At 37.1% G+C, this 23970-nt stretch overlaps 1 protein-coding gene across 3 annotated transcripts in view; it reads right to left on the bottom strand.

Annotated features, from left to right (window-relative positions):
• The window catches only part of CERKL (ceramide kinase like), a 52716-nt gene that overhangs the window by 1971 nt on the left and 26775 nt on the right, over positions 1–23970 (bottom strand). For all 3 annotated transcript variants that reach the window (XM_048308808.1, XM_048308809.1, XM_048308810.1), the window contains 10 exons: positions 21473–21604; positions 16494–16557; positions 13519–13661; positions 7131–7205; positions 5908–6085; positions 5577–5645; positions 5213–5238; positions 5021–5129; positions 1982–2078; positions 597–772 (listed from right to left, as the gene is read on the bottom strand). In XM_048308808.1, coding sequence (XP_048164765.1) covers positions 597–772; positions 1982–2078; positions 5021–5129; positions 5213–5238; positions 5577–5645; positions 5908–6085; positions 7131–7205; positions 13519–13661; positions 16494–16557; positions 21473–21604 — 1069 coding nt within the window. The remainder of the gene's footprint in view (positions 1–596; positions 773–1981; positions 2079–5020; positions 5130–5212; positions 5239–5576; positions 5646–5907; positions 6086–7130; positions 7206–13518; positions 13662–16493; positions 16558–21472; positions 21605–23970) is intronic.

Genomic DNA, 23970 nt, shown 5'->3' with positions numbered 1-23970 from the left:
CTGTGTGCCTTCAGCTAACCCTGTGTGCATTGCAGAAAAATGAGCCACTGCCCCCTTAATTCCACGGGTAATCCTCCCATTTCCTATGTATTTGTAGTCTCGTTCTTAGATGCTGGAGACTACAGAGACTATTCTCAAGCAGCATTAAGTTTTCCTCAGTTGAAGAACTACATGTTTTTCTTAACCTTACACATGCTGCTTTTCCAAGTAGCAATCCCTGTCCCAAAAGGAGCTCCTTATGGAGACACATTATATACATCTGTTCTCCTCCAAGAATTGAAAGGGTAAAGTAACAGGAAAGAAGAAGCAGTAAAGTAACAAGAAAGAAAACTGGAGTGGAAGCTGATGGAGGACCAGGATGGAAAGGCCATGTGAGTTATAACAAACCTTTCCAAAGCTGAGCACAAGGCAACCAGGCAGAGGCTCAAACAACGGCAGAAGGGCCAGACCCTGCAGTGCACAGCAGCTCTATTGTAGGAGCATTAAGAACACCTAACTTTGGTGCCATCTGTGCTCTACAGAGATGTAACACATCTAAGATTGCAGCACTACTCTGTTATGGGTATATGGTCCTTAAATGGGATATTTGACCTTACCGAATGTGAACTTCTGATGCTTCTTTCATTAAGTCTCCATCTATATTCCAAGGGTAATTTCCTTCTGCAGAGGCAGCATTCAGACGCGTATTTTCCTTGGCATCAGGTCCACTTTTAAGCCTTGGTTGTACTTTTACTTCTTGAACTGTGTAGGTCTCAACAAAGGGAAAATTGAACTAAACCAAACACAGATAGACATTAAATGAAGATGAAAGATATAGGTGGCAGCTTAGAACAAAACGGGTTACTTGAAATTTAAAAACTGGCTTTTTTTTTTTTGTTCTAAGTGGGAACATTTAACTCAAGCTTTGACCACATGAGCCATTATATATTCCAGCTAGCATTTACAGACTAACGTGGTGTTTTTTCCTAAATAGTGCCTCAGAAAAAAAAACAGTAGTGTTCCATTTGTATTCCCATATTGGACTCGATCAATCTGCAGGTAAGGGGGTATATTTTGCACATATCAAATATGTGAAAGTCCAAGCAGATTTTTTCCTGTGCTCTGTTCATCATTACCAGTAAGCTTGTCCAAAACCAGGCTACTTAGAATTCTAGTAAATGGTTGTCTTAAGCTTAAAGAACAGCCCACATCTCCTTGTCTGATTTGTAACTACAAAGGCAGACAGAAAAGCAAGGCCTTCTTCCAAAAGCATAACTGGAAAGTTTAAACTATTTCCTCAATTCAGCCATTAGTGCTGTCACCTGGAATTGTCACCCATCTCTCCCCCAAACTCCCTGACTGGAGATGAATTCAAACCCAAACCTTCCTGATAAAATGATTTCACACAATCCCAGAACATTTGAATGAGTACCAGTGTCCTTGGGCCATGCAGTGGGTCTTTAGACAGCAATAAGGTCTGTGTTTGAATGCTTCATTTTTCTCTTCCAAGACAGAATAATGACTACAATTTAGAAAAGCAGTTCTGCAAACATTCATAACTAGATGGAATGCATCCCTGCTAAAAATCAATGCTCACAACCTACTGCCACCAGCACAGCATGCTGTGACCTGCTGAAATTAGCAACTTTACCAATTTCTGACAAAGTTACATGATGCTGCCCCAGTTGCGCATTCTTGATCTCTGTACTACACAAAATTCAGCCAGCATGCGTTTCCTTATTGTGGTGAAAGGGCTTTACACCCATAAAACTATGGTACAACACAAACACAATTTAAACCACAACAGATGGACTGAAATAGGCTAATCTGTATTAGTCTAGTGATTTAAAAAAAGAAAAAAAAAAATCAGATAAAAAGGGGCTAATGTATTCTGACAGGAAGCTAAGTCTCCTTATGAGGATGCTAACATTAACTCTTGCAGCTTGTCTACTTTCACGATTAACTGTTCTTTTTATAATCACCAGAAAGAAATTAACGGTACCTGATTTTCTACACTGGTGTATCTTTTCAGATGCTTTATAAACTCTGTTCGAGAAGTATTTTGTACAACAATAAGAGCCATGCTCCCATTATTCAACCTGAAAAGCAAACCAAAGAGATAATTCATTAATTTGGAAGTATAACAGGCTCTTCAATAGCCTAGATTAGAAAGAAAAACTTTTAAAAGCCTACAAGAGTAAATTAATAGAATAGTCTCAATGGTATTTCAAATCCTTTTGCTGACCCCCACTGCATGGATCAATATAAATTATCCAATGAAGTAATTTAGCATTGATATATTTATAACATACACTGTAATAATAAACTGTAGTCCTTTATCAATATCCATCATTTCTTGAACACAATACATATAATCCAAGAAAACTTTGCTTTTCTACTTAACAGATGGCTTTTAAACATCAGGGATCACAAATTTCTATTTTTACTCTTCTCTGCAGCAAAGTATAACAACTACCAGAAGTGCTGTGAGGCAGAGCTGTACCCAGAAGACATTGCCATGGTGCATGGAAGCCCCCCCAGCACAGACGCAGTGCAGATGGGTTGCCCACCCCCTCCACCAACACCCACGCTGCCCTAACAAAGGGTGCCATCTTCAACTGTGCCACTGCTCAGGCTCTCTTAGCAGTTCTTCGTACAGTTCTATTTATACATTTCACAGAACAAAATGAAAGTTAAGGACTAAGAATTTTGTGTGAGATAAAACAGTCGTGTACTGGAGATTAAACACGAAGAGCCCCCACAGTGCAGATGCTCAGTGGTTCTCAGTATCTGGTCACCATGGGTATTTTAGCATCTTTGAGAACTGGGGTCAGACAGTGAGCCAGCGTCAATTCCCACATTCCTTAATGGAAAGTACCTGGACACAGAAGCTAACAACTGGAACATCCATGCAACCATGCCTAAGTCCCATTTGAGTTATAGAGACAAATCAGTGTTCAACAAGAGTATCTGGTGAACATGGCAATCCCTGCTGAGACTGCCTTCTGGAGAGAGATGGTCTATTTCCTGTCTCCTGCACATATATGCATACATATATTTATTTACTTATTCAGCATATATGTTTGGAAAACATCTCAAGAGTGTTTAAAAAAATTACCTCCAGCCTACCAGCACTGGTAGTAATAGTTCAGATAGCTACTGAGCAGCTGCATCAGGAATGTTCTCAGACTATGATAACAGCACTGTCTGGGAGGATAATTGTTACATAAACATTGAGCAAGTCACCTGGCACAGCAGTACTTTGCTGATTCAGAAAAGAGGGATGGTGACATTTAAAAAGTTGCCTCCTTATCTTATTTGTTTCAATGAAAGGGCACAGCAGACTATTAGGCATTCAGCACTAGGGCCTTTCATCTTCAGGAATGACAAAGAATTCTCATTAATTCTCAAGGAAGCCCCATCTGCAGTGAAGCACAACACCTATGCTGTGAAAAACACATCCCACAGGGCTCCCATAGTACAGACAGTTAAATGTATCTGGACATGTTTCTGCAAATTTAGACCAGTGTAACTTGTGTTGCAGGCAGCAGCCAAAGCTTGCATCCTACTTCAAATGTCTTCATATGGCAGAAACCTCTTGGGGAAACAAGAGAGAGAAGAAACCTAGATGAGTTCCTTCCATAGTGGGTCTCGAATCTCTAACAATCAGTGCAACATTTTTGTTTCCCATATTGAAAAGACTTACAGTCAATTCACTATGACAAAGGAAGCTCCTGTTTGAGGAGTCTACCCTTCCTACACTACTAGCTGACCACACTTTAAGATTATCTTTTAAAAAGAGATTAAAGAACAAAGGGTGTTCTTATACTAAAAAAAATAGGGAGATCCACTGAGCAGCTACACCGGGAGAGAAACGGCTCGTTCACACCTGCGATAGTTGCATGGAGTTGTCACAAAATTCTCTGTCACTGAGAAATGGGGCAGAACAGATGGAAAGAGAAAGCAAAGCTAAAATTCTCATCAGAATTTTCCAACTGACTGGAATATAAAAACACTAAATGCAGAACAAAGTTCCTAAGACAGGACAGCATCAGAGCACTATCTTGAGGAGTATGAGATTAGCAGGACCCTGGTAGCAAAGAAAACTTCTCATTAAGAGTTTAATCATAAATAATTTGGTTCTACATTGTATCCACGAAGTCAAATTCTACAAGAGAAGCCAGTAATTTTGAAGAAAAATACCTCATCAAATTCTTCTCTAATTTTACCTAGTGACAATCTAATGAAACAAAAGAGACTCATTCCATAAACTTCCCTGAGTGTTGGGGGTTTTTGGTGCGCATTCATGCACACACACAAGTCTCTGCATTCTTCTTTGAGGGAGCATTTTGTATTTTGCATACAACTACAAAGTTTGTGCTTGCTATTCTGCTTAATTGCCAACTGGATACAACAAGTACATATATTTATCACCTAAGACCTCTTGTGGTCACCACAAAGAAGGCTCTCAACAAGGAGCTAAAGGCAAAATGAGTCAATGTCAACAACCACATTACATAGTCCTTTTTTTCCCCAAACCGTGCATGTAGAAGCTGCATTTCTCAAGTTCAGAGGAAAACAAAAGAAAAAAATAACAATAAAAAAAGATAAGTGTGACTTTTAGTCCTTAATAACATGAGAAAGACTTGTATTTTATTTTTGCTGGCTGTAGAGCAGAAGACAAGGGCCACTTTTATATTTGAAAAAATAAAATAAAGTCCAAGGGTGAAGTTTCCCCATAAAGCCAAACCCTATGACAGATGACTGCTCGATGACTACTACTTAAGTCAGACTTGCCAACTAATTTAATCACAGCAATTATCCACTCATAATTCTAGTTAGACTGCTTGACCTTATTTGCCTGATCCAAAAACTGATTACAATTCCTGGGATTATCGAGTCTGCTGCAGTCTCTGCTCCCTCCCCCAGCCCAGAGGGACTAGACTACCTAAACATAGGCTCATATTCTCAGAAAAGCCAAGGTCTTAAGGTAAGATGTCAGAATTTATAGACATGACTAATTCTCTAAACCCATACTGACCTCGTATTAGGTGCCAAGCCTCTTGGTGCCATTGAACACAGACAAGGGATTGCCATAATGCTCACATTCAGGAAGTGACCCTGAATTTTCTGCCATTGATCCTTGCTACCTAAATATAACAGAGTAATTTTATATTACTCCAGTTAACTGGCCATGGTTCACTTTTAAAAAATCCTAAAAGCAGAAACTCACCTTTTTTCGTTTTCTCTTTCTTCTTTCTAAAATGGTGGAAACATGTAGGTAAAAAATTAAAGTCATTTTTTGCACATTTAAGCAACACATAATTTAGGAAAAAAGCAAGATATTAGTGGACCTGAACAAATCAATAATACTGAGTGGAAGACTACCTGGTAACAAAATCCTCTACAACAGTCCACAGGAAACACTTTACAATGTGTACAAGTTTGCAGTTGTCAAAATAAATATTTTAAAATTATATCACCTGTTGATTAAATTTGAACAAAGTAAAGAATCTTATTTTATTTTATTTTTCAAATTTTATTCTTCAAAGACACTTTTTTGTAGCTTTGGAATTGCTTGACTCAGTTTTACTTACCTGTCCTTCTCCTGACAGTCTTCCTGCGGAATTTGTAGAGGTAGAAATGATAATTCACATTCCTCTGGCCTAGAAAAGTATTGATATTTACTATGATGTAAACCAATATTCTGACTGCTAGACAGATTTTTATCGAAGTTAAGATGTTTTTAGGGAGATTCTGAATGTACAGAATTTCTCTCGTCTTTAACTTGTAAGAGGGATCCACATCACATCTGAGTTAACTGTCTGCAATTAAGATAAGCTACTGCTATCTCTTTATCACATTAATTATTGCACTTTCCTTAAGAAAATGAGAAATACTAGAAAAACATAGCATCTCTTGGCATACTTGAGAGCTGCCAGTGTTTTGATAAAAGCAAAGTCCTTCCTCTGACTGGAGGGCATCCAGCGGTGCTTCTCAGCCAAAGCCAAAGTCCTCGCCCCAAACCCAAACATGGCCGAGAACCCAAAGCGCAGCAGCTTGCTTGGAGTGCTGAAAGTACACACATCTACTGCTTGAATGTGTCCTACAATTTCATAGAGAGGACAGAAAATAAAAAGGACATCTGTATTTCAAATGACATACAACATAGCATTTCTTTTTCATCTACTTTAGCTGGGGGAAAAAACCCTCCAGACTCTTCTCTCTCTAGGAAATCAAGTTTTACTAACTGAAACCAGAATCAATCTGGATAAAATTAAGATTCTATGAAAGTAGTCATTTCAGGTACTTGAAAACGTTAAAGTTATGGTAAAACATTCAGCTACTCCATAAGGCTGCAAGGAGTCTGACTCTTTATGCACATTTTCAACAACTAGTATCAAAGAAAATGTAATATCACTAATATTTGCATAAATCTCTGCAACCATTTCACCAAATATATGTAATGACTGAACATTGTACTGGAGGACTTATGGGAACTCTTAAATATAGGTTTTAAATATATTCATGTTTACAGTTATAAAATATAAACATATAATTCTTTTCAAGATAGGACATACATTATTTCTGTAATAAACCCTGGGCATTTTCCATTAGATTCAGTGCCTCTGATTTTTTAAAGAGAGACAGGTTTGGATTTTGCCTGTAAAGGGTTTTTTATTACTACTTGAGAAACAGAGCAAAGACTCTTCCACTGCAGACTGCAAGACCAAGAAAAGAGATACTCAAGATGGACCTTCCCCATTTCTCTCTTTTTTTTTTAATTTAAAAAAAGTCCTAAAGAAAGACTGCTTTGAGAGTAATATTAACATTGCCTAAGTATTTGCTATTTCCTAAGAAACAAATATAAGTTTTTCACTAGCAACCTAGTTCTCCTTTCTAGCACAATTACATTTTCACATTCAAAACCCATTTATTGTGCAGACCCAGTGGCAAGAGATACATTTTTTTCTAAGAATAAAGCTTTCTTCTAGAAACTGTTAGTATTTAAAAGAAATAAAACCAGGATAGAATCATTTGGGTTTAAAAGCCTTACAGTATAGTTTACACTGACTGAGCAACTGGTTATGACAAACTTCTAAATGCTGCTTTATTATTTGAAATCTGGTAATGAATGTAAAAATATTTACCCATTACAATGTGCAATGTTGCAGTCACTGCATGTTTAATACCATAGAGTGTGTGGGCCAAAATATTTGTAGTACCTGTAAAAGTGAACACAACCTGCTGTAAAAACATGAGAAATGCAGAATAACAACAACAAATATATACAGTATTTTTAATTACTGCATTTTCAAAAAAATAAAGCTTCCCATAAATCGTCTTGTTAGCAGCAGAAATGCTGAATAGTGTTAAATTACAACCTTTGAAACTTCCAGAGGTCTATAAAATCTTCTCTGCAAATTCATTCATAAGAGTCATAAAAAACAAAAGTGGCGGGAAAAACAAACTTTTCCAAAATTTGCCTTTTTGGGTTTTTTTAAACCATCTCCTTAACAATCACCTCTTATATACCTAAGTGCTGTACTAAGGAACTAGAAGATTATCTAATAAGATGTATTAAGGGAATATTTTTAAGTTGGTAAAATAATACCCATGACAGTGTAAAACTGTACATTTTCCAAGCCAAATGGTACTAGATCTAGTCAAAGACAGCTGCTGTGCTTCTTGCAGGCTGCTTTTTAGATTCTTAGAAGCAATAGTGAATAAAATTAATTACTGCACATCAGCTGCACAAATAAGAAATCAATGACTGAAAGACAGAGAAGGCAGGATGTGACATCTGACAGAGGTGACTTGCATTCAGTGCATCCAAACTCATCCATAGCACTTGTATTGTCACTGCCTGGACACGAGGAGAGGAGAGGAGAGGAGAGGAGAGGAGAGGAGAGGAGAGGAGAGGAGAGGAGAGGAGAGGAGAGGAGAGGAGAGGAGAGGAGAGGAGAGGAGAGGAGAGGAGAGGAGAGGAGAGGAGAGGAGAGGAGAGGAGAGGAGAGGAGAGGAGAGGAGAGGAGAGGAGAGGAGAGGAGAGGAGAGGAGAGGAGAGGAGAGGAGAGGAGAGGAGAGGAGAGGAGAGGAGAGGAGAGGAGAGGAGAGGAGAGGAGAGGAGAGGAGAGGAGAGGAGAGGAGAGGAGAGGAGAGGAGAGGAGAGGAGAGGAGAGGAGAGGAGAGGAGAGGAGAGGAGAGAGATTTTGAAACAAGGGAGTGAGTAATTCAGGTGGCAAATAGAAGGAAAAGTCAAAACCCAGCAGTGTCAGCACAGAGTTGAAAGAGAGAGTGGAAAACCAGCTGTCAGTTTGCAAAAGAAAGAAGCAGAGTTCTGAAGGCCCGTGACTGGTGGTGATTGACATGTCAAGGCACTTTACCTGGGTAAGAAACATGGAGATATATATATGTAAATTTTGCCCTTCTGCTTTAATGCCTAGGACATAAAATACTGTGCATCAGCTGACTTTTAAACATAAATTTATTTTTTAAATCATGAAAAAGGAACAGTCGTGTATTTCCTAAATGGGTATAGTTTTAAAAAATTTCAAATTTATTTTTCTCATTTCTGTCATTACTTTGCCAAGCAGCAGAACAAAAGAACTCACCTCCAGAAAATAAAGAAGTAGGGCCTGCCACCAAGCAGGCAGAACACTGACTTCTTCATATCACTCATACGGGATGAATAATTCAACAATAGTTTAATTAAAAGAACAAAAATTACAAAAGAACAGTTTAGAACCTAACACTCCCATATAAAAATGAGCTCACACAGATTTCCAAATTATTTTCGTTCGAATTATTTAAAATGCTACAGCAGCAACAGACAATTCTGGATGTTAAATTTGCCCTAAGTTTTATGGAAGAATTACTTGTCTTTCTAAAGTAGGGTAAAGGAGAGGAAAGGGAAAGACTATCACATTTCAAACAACAGGCACTCAATATTTAAATAAGCACTTTTAAAGCATCACATACCAGATTGAAAAATTTTGTTTATCCCCAAATTCTGCTATCTTTGATGTCATGCAGGTGGTAGAAAAAAAATACTGAATTTGCAAAGACTGATGTATGTAATTACAAAGCTCTAAAGGCATCATGTCATTCTTATTCAGGAATGTATTGCTGATTTTTTTTCAATAATTTCTCTAAATAAAAAATTGTAGTATAACTGGGAATCCCACAGACCACCAGTAAAGTCCTTAGAGCACCTTAACCTCTGAAAGTAATTCAGGACTTCGTGGAAAACTGCCATAACATCAGAGAGAGGAGCTCTGAGTTTCTGCTATATGAAGGAAGTGAGGTACATCTATTTAGGAAACAGATACCCAAAAACTACAAAAACCCCCACAGTTGCCCTAAAAAGCAATTCTTCACAGAATACTACAAGTATATGCCCAACACTATTTCATGTTTGAATGACTTCAGGGATTTAGCTTCCAGATCCAACTAGTTCTGCTTTGCCAGTGAAGGTAGCTGAAGATGTAACTCAAAAATACTCAAATATTTCCTTCAATCAAAATTATACAGCTCTATTCAACTGTTACAGGTATCTCTCCAAAACAAAGGAAATCACACACATAAGCAGCAGATCGTTACAAGTCAGGCAAATCACGCTTACTTCCTGTATGTTGAAACAGGGAAGTTGTTATTCTGAAAAAAATATTTCACTTCTCACTAAAGATCAAACTAATAAAAGAGCACAAGGTGGAACACAGTTTGGAAGATCAAGCTTGGTATGAGTTTAAGCTGCAATCGTCATTTAGGAGTAATTTATCAATGCAGATGGCAGCAAGATACCAAATGACCACAGCTGAAGTCGGTACCAATCTTCAAACTGACTCTAATGAGACTTAAATCACATTCCTACTAAACAGGATGAACACAAGTAATTGCATCCTTCTCTTAAATCTTTGGAGCTCATTAACATTTGCAGAAGTAAACAAGGCAAAATCCCACCTTTTCACTACTCCAAGGAAGACAAAACAAGTTCTGTGCTCTAAAACGTAAGTACCACATCCACCCTTCCACAAATTGAAGAACTAGACCAAGCAGTTTTGTGGGAGCAAGGACCATCATATTCTCTAAAAACCCCACTTGGTACATGCCTACCACCATTTTTGGTCCCAATAATGACTGAATAATGTGCCTCATTAACTAAGTCCTATACAAGCAGGATGCCAGACAAAATAACCCAAACCAAAACAAACATGCAAACCCAAAACATGCAGCCTATAAACAAAGCAAAAACTATAAAAGTTATACAAAAATTATAATACAAGCTTTTCTGATTTAAATAGTGATTCAATAATAATGGTTTTAATGCCCTTATTCATACTCCCAACTAATCTTTTTTCTCCCTATGCAAGCTCAAGATATCATTTACTAATAACAATTGTTCCCCTGAACACTATCATATTACTTCAGAGACTAAAAACCTTTGATGCCCATGACTTGCACCCCTCACACATTAGTAAGTCACATTTTTAGTTCTCACTCCAGCTACTCAATTCAATGTGAAAAGGTTTCATCCATACAATTCCAGCATCTCTATCATCTATGTTTTTACAGAAACAAAGAAGATTTTATTACTCCAAAAATGTAATTCTGTTCAAAATATCAATCTATTTTCCTGATGTTGCAAACAACTTCCTACCACCTCCTTCCCACCAAAAGTGCAAAAGCATCTCAGTAAGGACAGAGTATCTGCAGGTCATGTAAAGCATGACTGATGTAGGTACCAAACAGAAATTGTAGAGAAAAAAACTGTCCTTGGAAGTGCAAGCACTTCTGCAGTACAATTAACTTAATTAACCAGACGGCATGAATATTCATAAGGCTGTTAATGTCTCCCCCATCCAAACAGATAAATGTGATGTAATGACTTCCTAGTCAAGCATAGCTAAAATTCTGATGAAAACTGCACCAACATTTTGGTTCTTTGCCTGAAATATCATGGAAATTAACAGTCCCTCAGTAACATTTTATTTTCTGAATTAATTGGGAATCATGAATTTATTTAAATGAACCACTTTGGACCAAAAGGTTCACAGGCATCAGATATAGATTGTCTCTTGTTCTGTAACAACTGGATAGCTTTTTTAATGTCCTTCCAGTTCCCCCTCCCCTTTCTCTGTTTCCCCTTCCGTACAGTTTCTTAGCAGTAGTTCCCATAGCAACAAACACTCTTGCTAATGGCCAGCAGTACAACTGCAGGCTTCCCCACATCTCATCCATTTGATTTGGACCATAATAAGGCAGCTCAGTAGAGTATTTCAGTAAAAACATACTCCCCTCTGGACCTCTCTCTTCAGGAGGTAAATTGTTTCAAGAGCATCTCCTTCACATCAAGATGATTGAAAGTTCAAAATGCTGTCTTAACTACTTATTATAGAGGCTAAAACCAGATTTTAAGCCACTCACATAATACTACCCTGTAATACAGTTGCTGTTTCTACTTGGCTGGAAAATCATAATAATTTTGTACAATGGATTTCTGGTGGGGGAAAGAAGTTTACTGACCAGAGTTGCATCCTCATGAGAACAAGTATCATACTTACCTGTTTCCTAACTGACTACCTCATGGAATATCAGCAATATGGAAATCGAACAAACCATAGATTATTTTTAAGAACTTATTAGGAATTCCTCACAATATCATTTTATAAATTGTTCTCATCCTCTTTTACAAAATCTATGCCATTCTGTGTAAGAAGCTGTACAGAATTCTTTTGGGTATACAAGTGCTTTCTGAGCATGATGCATTTATCTTAAACTGAGGAGAGTAAGCACCAATGATGAGGCACAGTGACCTCCACACAACAGATTCAATGAGGTGAGATTCAATGAACTGAGATATTCAGAATGACTGAGCTGGTAAGTGATAGCCCAACTTATGTACTCAAATTCATTAATTACCCTCATGTCTTTGAGACTGCTCTCTTTACCAAGGGTTTTTTAACCTGAGAAAAAACCTAATGTAATCTTGCTCTTTTACAAGCAACTAATACTCTTTTATATGTGCAAACCAGGTCAAAGCATTTAAAAATCTGCTTGCTCAGTTCAAAGTGATGTGTTCCTTTTTTTTGGTAGAAACTAAAAACAGTGATTTGCTGTTTTACTGGCTGTAGGAATTTTTTCCTTACTAGTTAAAAGCATCTGAGAAACTATGCCAAGTAGTCTTAGCAAACATCCACACCAGAGAGTAGTGTTCATGCAAAAGTACCTCTCTTCTTTTCAAGAGAAGTGATTCATATCCTAGTCCAGAATCAACCCTGGCTGTACTGATTTGTGCTGGTTTTGGCTGGGGTAGGTTTAACTTTCTTCCCAGTGGCTAATATGGAGCTGTGTTTTGGATTTGTACTGAACACAGGGTTGATAACAAGGAGATGTTTTTTTCATTGCTGAGCAGAGCTTACACAGAGCCAAGGCCTTTTCTGCTTTTTGTACTGCCATGCTAGTGAGGAAATTGGAGGTGCGTGGGAGGGTGGGAGGAGACACAGCCAGGACAGGTGATCCCAACTGACCAAAGGGATATTCCAGACCATATGACATCATGCTCAGTATATGAAATAGGGGAAGGGTGGGACATTTGAAGTGATGGCATTTGTCTTCCCAAGCCACTGTTACATGTGATGGGGCCCTGCTCTCCTGGAGATGGCTGAACACCTGTCTCTCCAAGGGAAGCAGGGAATCAATTCCTTGGTTTGCATTGCTGGTGCACACAGCTTTTTCTTTTCCTATTAAATTGTCCTTATCTCAACCCAACAGTTTTCCAGCATTTACCCTTCTGATTCTCTCCCCGATGCCACTGGTGGGGGAATGAGCGAACGGCTGCGTGGGGCTTGGCTGCTGGTTAAACCACAACAGTTCTTGCTGAAGCCTTCCTGCTGGGCAAAGTTACACTCCAAGAAGGGCAAATACAAAAACTGTGAGAAGAAGGGACACACAAATCCCCCAATACAAACAAAATCACACCACAAGACACAAGTTAATAAAAAGAGCAGACTTTTCAAGAGACATAGATTTTCACGTCTGTAAAACTAAAGAGAGAAAGCAGCTTTGTGTGCAATTTTTTTTTTTTAATATAATGCACACAGTGTATTTCTGGGACACCATTTTAAAATAGACCCTAAGCATGAATCCAACTAAGAATTCTGCCAAGAAAACTGGAGATGCAAGAAAGGAAAATCTAGAAAACAAAGCTTTCGTTTGGTATAATTTCTGTCAGGAAATAAGGGTGAAATTCGATCTTTGTATGGATCAGATGAAAATTATTTTAGTTTTATTCCTTCTCAGCTTCTTCCTTCAGGCAAAGAGCTCATCTGTGCCATTACTAAAAATTATCATTACAATTTAAAATCAAGTCTTTTGTAATCAATATAAATCACTAATTTAAGGCATTTATTCGATAGCTCCCTTACGTAACTGAAGCTTTAGCATCAAGAACTGCCTTTAGTAGCCAAAACTGCAGAACATGCCAGAGGCACTTAAAACAGATGACTAACAAAACATAACAGTACCTTTCATTCTCACCTGCTGGTATTACTCCAAGAGGAACCGGTGCTCTGACAGGCTTTGATACATAGTCTGTGTCTTTCCCAGCATCTATCTGGGCTCTAAGTAGTAACCCATGAGCAACTTCGCTGACAGATCCATCTCCACCAACACAAACTACCCTATTACAAAACAAAAATGCCAAACACTTCAAAACAAACTCTTTCATAGCTGAACCCCACACCATATACATAATGAATCTTCAAAAAGCTAAAAAACATTCTTTCTTTAACAACAAGCTTGGGCTTCGCTCCCAGATCAGTGAATGTTACCTGAATGTTCCTTAAGCATTCTTATTTCTGCTTTCAGTCTGAGTAGGAGTAAATATATTTAACTTACATCTAAGTTAATATATTAACTTACCAAGTTTTTCTTATCACATGAAATGCACATAAACTGATCAGGTAGAAGAAACAAACACGTTTAAGTGCCTCAGTGGAAAAGCTCTTTACATCTTTCAATCCTGACCCATACAAACATTACAATGCCTTTTAATTGCCCTTATAATAACAACTCACCAAATATTACAATAAAATAAAAAAACACTTGAAAACAGCTATTTTCACACACTATGCAGGCAGTTGAGGGATTTAGCAAGGTATAAAATCCTAGTGCCAGCAATCCTTTGCACAAAGGTACTTAATCACTGCTTCTGGAGCACATAATTAAACTCCCACCTGCTGTGGCTACAGAGAAGAATGCATTTGTCTGTAAAAGCTCTGTTACAGCAAACCATTTTTTATCTTGTTTTTGTTTATTTAAGTACATATTACAGAGATTCTCCAAATTAGGAAGCATATTTTAATAATAAGAATAGTAATAATACATTCCAAGCACTTATGACAGAAGTGTCAGAGTTACTTTAGGAGGCATTCACTTAAATTATATTATTTTGTTTTATCTCTGAATGCAGTTGGGAAACCACGTCCAATAATTCAACCAGGTAAAGCTGGTCAGATCTTTATAAGAAAAAACTCATTTTATGAGTTTAAATGTTTAAAATCGTTTACCTCATCTTCAATATTTTCTTCAGTTCCTATTACTATTTGCAAGATGATTTTCCATCTCTAATTTTTAGGAATGTTTCTTCTATCTAGCTAAACACTGCCACATTAAATAAAAAATACAATATGTAGTTTGAAGAATAGAATACAAAAGTTTGAAGAACATTTTCTTCCTGCTCGCAATCAGGAGTCATCGCCTGTCTTTTGACTCATTTTTTGTTTATTCCCAGGCTTAAAATTTTCTGTCACAGTAGCAAAACCAGTAATCTTTGAAGTCTGATAAATTGAATACCCAGAAGGACTTGTGTGGATTGTCTTCTGGCTATTAAAACTTTTGAAAACAGATATATTTTCCTCTGATTTTGGAGAGCTGTGTAGATGAAGAGTCCCAGGAATAACATGAAAATGCTGCTAAATTTGACTTTTATTATTTTACCATTAATCATCAAGAGTTGCCTTTTTGGCTGGAAATAAAGGTACCATCAGGCACCTGGGATTCCAATGCTAATCAGTGAGAACCTGCTATGCATAAGGAGTAGAAAGTCTTGAGCAAACAAATTTTACTTAGACCTTGAAAAAGGTTTTTGAGAGGAAGAAACATTTAACCATCAGATGCAACTTTCTTAATCAACTATTCACTAAGGACTGACTAACCTGGGCTACTCTAAATATCCTTAATATTTTAGGCTCCTAACTAGGAAAGAAATATGCATGGACACTGTCAATTTCTGTCACTGTACAATGGGAAAACCCAGCTGAGATAGCAGCATCACAAATGCAGTCTCTCTATTTGTCACCAAAGCTCAGCCATAAATCAGGGGGAAAAAGCCAAATTGACAAAGTGCCTAAATTTTCAGTGTCCCTAAAAAAGAGTGGATAGCAAAAAAGGTGGAGTATATAAAACATATGCCTATGGTCCTTCAAGACAGAATGGTAGCTGGGGAAATCAGAGAAAAGAAATTATAACTACAAACAAACAGCTTTGAAAAAGAATTAACACATAGGAGTGCTGCTTTCAGAAAGCACTGAGATATAAACTTCCAGTTTACTACTGCAAATCATAAGCTTAAGTTTACTTCATATGCTGTTAACATGGAAGGAACCATAACTCTCCTAGAGAGAAAATCAAGCTCAGAAATTGCATGTTGCTATGTTGCTTACATACTGCAGTGAATTTTAAAAAAAACAGTTGTCTTGCCATTTCTCCATTTTCACTTCAACTAGGTTTCTGCCAGTCTGAAACAGGCACCACTTGACGAGCAGGTGCTGATTAGAGCAGCAGATTAATGCACCCTGGCATGGCCTTCAGTCCACACCTAACCCACCTGCAGCTGCCTCCCAGCCTGGGCAAGGCATGCAAGGTCTGTGTGCACAACCTGCACACGAACCAACTCACCTCCTGCCACCACACACAGCGCCCAAAGGAGGCACAGAAGTGCTGCTCCAGACAGGACAGGGGCCTTTTCACCTCAGAAATCCTGGCATCATACTAAGGGTTATATTCTTCCAGCTTCTTCTGCTCCTGTTCGCCCTTGGGTGTGACTACTAGGGGAAGAAGTTCCCAGTGACTCTACCCAAAGATCAAAGATGAAACAATTCAAATATGACTCAGTGTAGAAGATATTTGTGAAAGAAGATACAATCCAGGCTTTTTCATCTTTGTCTTAGTATTCTTACAGAGACTGAAACTTTCATGAAGCATATTTCGGAAAGCTTTATTTTTTTATCTACTGTTACTCTTTATTTACCATTATTTATGAATCCAAGATACATTTCTATTGTCAGTAATTAATAAATACCAAAGCATTTAACAGAACTGACTTTCCCAGGTTTCATATATATGAGAAACAGAGTAACTCATTAAATACCCACTAGCATAATTTTGATTGGAATACAAACAAAAATAACATGATGAGGTTTACTAACATTCATAGTCACTAACCTACTTACCCATCAAATGCCTGCAGTTCACATTCTTTAAGTACTGAGAGAGCATGTCCTTCATATTCAGTTACTGCAAAAAACATTAATTATCAGCAGATTAGACCATTTTAAAGGGGTTTAAATTATTTTGCCCATAAGGAACAAAAGAGTAATTCAATTTAGATTATTTTTTAAATCATTAATGCATTAAAAGTATGAGAAGTTATATTTTACAGTTATGCTAGCTAAAAGGCCAAACATTAAAATTCAGCTGCTATTAGATACATGGCTATTTAGTATATTTAAATTCAGATAACTCAAGAGGATGTTTGTTGCATCAAAATGCAAGTTTTAGCACTGACATAGTGGGTAAACTTCAGGAAAATAAGCATATCCTCAGTTAAGATTGAATTACTTCAGGATCAATCAAATTTAATTGCCTTTGTGTTAGGATATGCAAATTGCTAAATCAAAAATAAGAGGACTTAAACTCAGAAGTATGAAATCAAGCCAAATACCAGTGACAACAGAATATAACACACAGAGGAAGGTGGCACAAGTATACACCAGAGTTCATAGCCTCTGGAGGAAATGAATCTGTCACTCCACATTGATGTCTCTGTGTTTGCTGATACCCTATATAGTACTGTAAATGCCAGTGAAGACAGGATAAACTGGCATACTACAGATGGCACGAAGCATCATAACTACATTTAGCATTTTCTAGGGCAGCTTTGCCAGAAGAGACAGCCCAGCTGCAGCCACCCATCAAAGATTTTTGCTGACTGACATGACACTTGCAGATGGATTTTTTGTGTAAGAATGTGCATCATTATATGCAAAATTACATTAATCTTTCATGCTTGTCTGTCCCTGGTGCTCACATAGTTCAAGGCTTTTCTCCAGTGTTCCTAAACACTGCTAAAATTATTAGTCTTGGTGTCTAAAACAATCATTCCATATCTGTACCTGTTCCAACAGTATTTCTACAGACTACTCAAATGCTGCTTACAAGAACTGAAAACACCCCTATCTCCTCCTATACACACACACACGTTTGTGTGTATAGTGCGTGCATACACCTTTTCTCCTAAAAAATAAAAAACATCAAAACAAAATCAAAACAAAAGTGATACTATTTTTACACTTCACATTAAAAAATTGTATATATTGCCTATAACTTCAAAATCCCCCAACCAGTATGAGCAAAGTTCTAGTGCTTGGTGTTTTGAAAATTCTTAACTATAAACTAGAGTTGTTTTGATTATCTGGAAGGCAAAGATTTATCATTTTGCTCCAGAAACAGCTATCACTATAACAACTTCTGGAAATCATTTACAGAATTTACTTCCATCCAGGGTCTCTCTGGACTATCCAAGCACAATATTTAAGCTACCATATTCAGCTTTGCATTACCAATAGGAATTATGCTTTTATCAGTATCTGTAGGCTGTGTGAAAAGTGACCAATAAAAGTGTGCATCATGCAAAAACGCAGAAAGGTTCAAGTATCTTACCATTGCTTAGCTGTGAAAGAAACTCTTCCCATGAAAACATAGAGTTGGTTACCAGGTTACATGCCTTTTTAAATGAACACGATGACATTTAGAAAGTTATGAGTACAGTCTAATTAAAATGGAACAGTAAATTACATTTATTTTGTAACAGAAAACATGCTCAGTGCTTTCCTATGCTTACTATTACAGAATTAATTCACTCAAAGAACAAGGATGTGAAAATAAAGAGGGCTCATGTCTACAGAGAAATCAAGAAAGACAGTAAAAATGACTAATGTTAACCAGATTAAGAACAACTCCATCCTCTTTGCATCTAATATCTTAAGTTTGGAAATTATGTAGAAGAAATGCTCAAGGCTTAAGATTGGGGAATTCCAAGAAATTTAAAATTTGATGGGAGAATGACAGAGGATCTATTTTGACACACTGTGACAAAAAGACAGTGAAAAAATGAGGTTTTCAGGAAAAACTTTGGGAGAACATATAGAAAATCATTCAAGTAGAAAAAAAAACCTAGAAAAATCCAACATAGACATAAAAAGACCATGTCTAAAAAGTTTTCTGCAGGCTTGACAACCTCCAGAGGGACATGTATAAATCATTCTGATGGCTGGAAAAAAAGCTAAGTGTTTGAATATTTGGCACTCTTCCAATTCAGGGGGAAAAACAAACAAACAAAAAAACCTACTCAATGTATTTCGGTAATAGGAGGAAAGCTTCTTTCGTTGTTTGAGAAGGATCCAGATTACATATTTGGCAAAAATATAATTGCAAAAATATAATCACAAAAGTATTACTTAATGATTTTTTGACCATTTCTAACACATAATTAAGAAACTTGGGGTTTTTTTTTCAAGAGTGTTTTGCTCTTAAATCGCAGATAACAGCATTCTGAAGGAAGGACACCAAAGGTGCATCTCCTTTGAACAGAGTCACACATACTCCAAACACTTTCAAGCCCTCCTCACATAGCAAACAAGAACTAAGGGCTTGGCCTCTACACATAGAAAAAGCAATACACAGTTAATTCAAGACTTCCAAACAGGGGATGCTTTCAAGTGATACCTAAATATACTGGCACTCATGCCACACACTAAAATCAATGGGATTATAACTGCTAATGATAACATTTTATTTTCATCCAGCATCAACACCAGTTATCTGTTGTTATTTATCATATGGTAAATTTAAACCAATGCTATTTGTCCAGTTCTCAAGTGTTCTTTTTCTTTGTGATTCTACCCTAAAAATAGGAGTTTGGGAAGACTGTTATTTTTGCCTAGATGTCCAGGTTTTAAGTGTACATAAATGGAAGCAAAAAAGTCAAAAAAAGAAGTGAGACAAGCTAGGATTCAAGTCAGGGTTTCCTTCATTTATTTTTCTTTAATTATGTGTAAGATTTTTCAAGATACTAATGTATTTCTAAAATACTAGCTCCAATTATCACAGTTTGCCAGTACTTGCAGGTATCTCAACAGCAGAGTGAGCTTTTGTAGAACTCAATTTTTGGAAGAGTCACTTACCCTAGCAGCCATATCCCAACTGCAGCACAAAAGATTGCCCAATTCATAAAAGAGGCCAGATTTTAACTATTATTTCACCTTAGCTACAGTTAAAAAATTGTTACAGTTTAAATTTGCTAATTCATACTTTATAGTGCACTAAGCACTTCAGAGACTTGCTTACTGCACGTAACAAAAATAACCCAAAACCCCAACAAAACACAATCCACTCCCTAAGACCTTTGGTTCTTTTTATTGAAATTAATACTGCTGCAGCACACAAAGTCATTTGGGCGGGGGAAGAAAACCCTAGAGAATTTAAAAATAATTAGAAAAAGTAAATGTTACTTCAGCACTCGCTTATTTGCATTCATGTCTTTAGATTGCTGTATGTCCTTGGATAGGAGAGAACATTTCCACTCCAAACTTCTAAACACATAAGATGTTTATTCCAAGAGAAGCTACCATGAAGAATAAGATTTTCTGAGAGGAAGCAACAACCAGCTACCAATGTACAAGATGGGCTGAGGAGAGCTCTGTCTTTCAGCATTCCACTGTCAATTTTTGATGGTCTGAGGTGTTTTTAGTAGCCTGCAAGCTTTGTATTTTGTATGCACTAGAAGCCACTTCAGAGGTTAAAATTTGCTACAAAATTTTTGTGTTCAATGGATTTTAGGCTTTAAATATGTCTATGTGGAAAAGTCTAAATGTAAAATATCTTCAGTGCAAAAACGGTACAAAAGCATTCACAATTTCAGTACCTAATGCCACTAGTTATGTAAATACTGGCCATGTTCCAAAAAAGCAGGAACAGCAAGATGCACACTCCAACTTCACAAAATCCAAAACAACTATGGGATGAAAAAAACCAGTCCTAGCTACTTGAAATAAAGCGCTTAGTTTTATTAGAATATGGTACCAGTGGACAGGACTTTTACTCAGCACCCACCACCACCCTCTTTTTTCCTTTAATGCATAGTCCTTAATTATCTCTACTAGCATTGAAAACTGATGTAGTTTTCTCATTTTGCCTGTAGGAGGAGTGTTAGGCAGCTAATAAGCACAATAGTATTTCAACATTGCCAAAATAACCTTAATTAAAGGATAGGCCATTAAACATTTTTCTGGCTCAATTCTGAAGTTTCCTATTAAAATTTAAAAGGCTAATAATTAAAAAATAAACTTAAAACTGTTTTTATTCCACTAGTAAAAATGTTTTTGAAACCTCTACGAATTATATTCGCAACTTATATTAAAACTTTTTTTAAAAATTGCGACCAAAAAAGGGTAAGTTCAATTTCTAACATGACAGCATTATTAGTCTGTTCACATTATGATACATGCCTTCCAGGTGGAAAAATATGTCTGTGAGAATTAAAACTTATATAAAGCTGCTGGCATTCCCTCTCAGTTAAGTATAGTTAAGAAATTATCACTGCAGAATTATAATACAGACAATCTTTTTCACATTTCTTCTAATGTGTCTTTAATCTTCAATTGATTTTACTTTAAATTTTGGGATAAATAGTTAAAAAAATACATAGATACAGGTAATAAAATTAGCAAGCTAATTTTCATCTACCATTATTGTATTATTACATTCTCATGGCTAAATCGGATTTTCTCAGAATAATTTTTGGACTGCAACCTGAACTAGTCATCATTTCAGAAGAAGTTTAAGGAACACCTGCAAGATGAGACCTCTTCTAATTTGCGTAAACTGAGACTGATAATTTTTCAAGTCAATTACAATAGACACAGGAAAAAGCCTAGATTACTAGTATTGACTGCTATAGGTGAAAAATACTGAATCAGTAACAGAATTACAAAAACTTTTTTTTGACAAAATAAAAATATATTGTGTTGTATTAACTAGAGTTCCAAATGCACTACTTGCAGTCAAAGGCAATAAGGTTTAGCAGTAAATTCAAACTGTGCTTAAGCATTAGTTTCACAAAGGATTAAGCTATGCTTTTGAAGCAACTTACCTGTGACATCAGTTTTTATGTCAGCAAGTTTAAAAAGAGGTGCAACTTTTTCAAAATAAACATGGGTGGCTTCCCTTTTGTGGCTGCTTGGATTAACAAACACTTTCAAGGATTTTGGTCTGCTTTGAAACCCTAGAAAGAGAACACAAAACATTTCAGATTACACACAACCTGACTATTTTTACAGCTTAAATGAATTTCTAATGTCAGAACTGTTCCAATAGTTTGACAGGATAAGTAAATTATAGTTTAAAAAAGTCTAAATTTCTTCTTGCATGCCCACTACTTATCTTTAAACTACAGTATTGATTAATTTTGTGTGTACAGCTAATAAACAGTTGTAGGAACCAGGACAAAAGTGCATATGTCACAGCCTAGTTAAACCCTGATTCAGGAGCAGGATGAGTGTGAAGTTAAAAGTCTGGGCATCAAAAAAGAAAAGAAACCCAAACATAAAAATGTATCCTTGTTGGAATTTAATGTGACTCAATTTCAGCAGGCATACAAAAATAACACCCAACAAAACTGACACCACAATCCAACACTTTTCTGAGAGTGCAAATCAAACAATCCAAGGGAAATTTCCTCGTTGTGAAAGAGGTACAAAAATATAAAGAAATTGAAAACTTGGCAGTATCATTTGGAAATCTGACAATTATTATTCATTTAGGTCTTTGGAGTAACAACATCCAAGGAAACAACACTGAGAAATACTGCTATGCAAAGCTGAACCTTGTCTTGCACATTGATCCCATGAAGTAATTTTATTATTTGAAATATGGCATTTTTGTTGAAGAGTAAGTAACTCACACTAAACCAGTAACATTACTTTTCAAGTTCTCTTTTCTAGAATTCCTACAATTGCCAGTGAGACTGCTTTGCTACAAAAAGCAAGCAGTAGTGTGCAATACTGCTCTTCTTTTGGTATTTACTTAAAACACACAATTTGAACAATTCTAAATTTTGTTTTAGTATCAGGGTAGACTATCACTTTCTTAGTCAAATAAAAGCTAGACTATCTGGCAAGTGTACTGCTTTCAACATTCAAGAACAAAATTAGTAGTAGGCCACAACTCCAAAAGGGAGTCAAGAATGAAAGCACACTTTCCTGCCCCATGAAGAACATTAGTTCAATTTTTACAGCCACATGTACCTTCAGAGTGTCAGCAAGGACTCATTCCACTCACTCTACCTCAAAAACTGAACAGGAACTCAAAGAAATTATAACTAAATACTATTTCAGCATTAAAGAGGAAAGTATTCCTAAGATCAAAACATAATTATAAAAGTCACAGAGATTATTTTTTCATATATTTAAACACACCAAAGAATCTCAAAATGAAAACTAGCACTTTAGCCAGTTTGTGTCAAAAAATTTTGAAGATTTCTTAAAGATACTGAAGGAAATTATTGGATCGGCTTGCTGCTATAACATAAAAAGCATACACAAAAAATTGTATAACCATATGTATGTCAAAATGTTACACAGAGTGCCAAGTCATGGCACAGCAAAACAATCCTGGAGAATCCTGCATGTCCTCAGTAACAAATACCTGTGTTCATAATCATCTCTTTCAAAAGGAGAAAAAAGGAAATAGGCAACTTGGTGAGGGACTGCAGTTGTGCTGGAGGAAAGAGTTGCTGTTCATGAGGACCTGCTTAGCTACAAGAAAGGTCTGAGAAAAGCCTGAAAATATTCAATAAAGACAAACACAAAGCCCAGTACCTGAGCCAGCAAAACCTCAGAGCATGGGCTGGGGCTGGGCCAAGCAGGCAGCACCTCTTAGAGAGCACTGGCAGCTCCTGATGGGCAGGAGCTGGACAAAAGGGAACAGGGTCACTGCAGCCAGGAAGGGCAAGGGCTCACTGGGCTGCAGCAAGAGGAGAGCCAGCAGTGCAAAGGATATCCCTATACCCTTGTTCTCAACATCTTTGGAGCCTGAAGCTAAAAAATTGCATCCACATTCAGGCCCCCCAGCACAAGACAGATGAAGTGGAGCAAGTCCAACAGAGGACTGTGAATACAACGAGGGGCCGGAGCAGGCCACAGGAGAGTCACTGGCAGCCACCTTGGACAGCCTCAAGGACAAAATCTACCTAAAGGTTTTCCTTAAGCATCTACTGCGGGAGTAACAGGCCACCAAGCCAGGCTTCCTACAGGTGCAAGGACAAAGAGGCAGTGGACACAAGTGCCACAAGGAATATCCCAATGTGAAATAAAGAAAATTGCCCTTCACAATGAGGGCAGCTAAGCCATGGATGACATTGTCCATCCTTAGAGATTTTCAAAACTTATCTGGACATGGCTCTTAGCAACGTGATCTTTATTAGAAGCTCACCTGTCCTGAGCAGGAAGCTAGAACAGATAATCTCCAGCGGTCCATTCCAACCTAAATTCTTCCTGATTCTCTGGAAACAGCAACAAGGACTGCAGATATGTACTACAGTGGAATTTCTTATTACAGGAATTACAGCATAAACAAGGAAGACTAAACAAA

This window comes from Corvus hawaiiensis, chromosome 7, assembly GCF_020740725.1.
Source record: "Corvus hawaiiensis isolate bCorHaw1 chromosome 7, bCorHaw1.pri.cur, whole genome shotgun sequence".
Taxonomy (NCBI): domain Eukaryota; kingdom Metazoa; phylum Chordata; class Aves; order Passeriformes; family Corvidae; genus Corvus; species Corvus hawaiiensis.
Note: the sequence above shows the minus strand (reverse complement) of the source record. Positions and strands in the feature narration are given on the sequence as shown.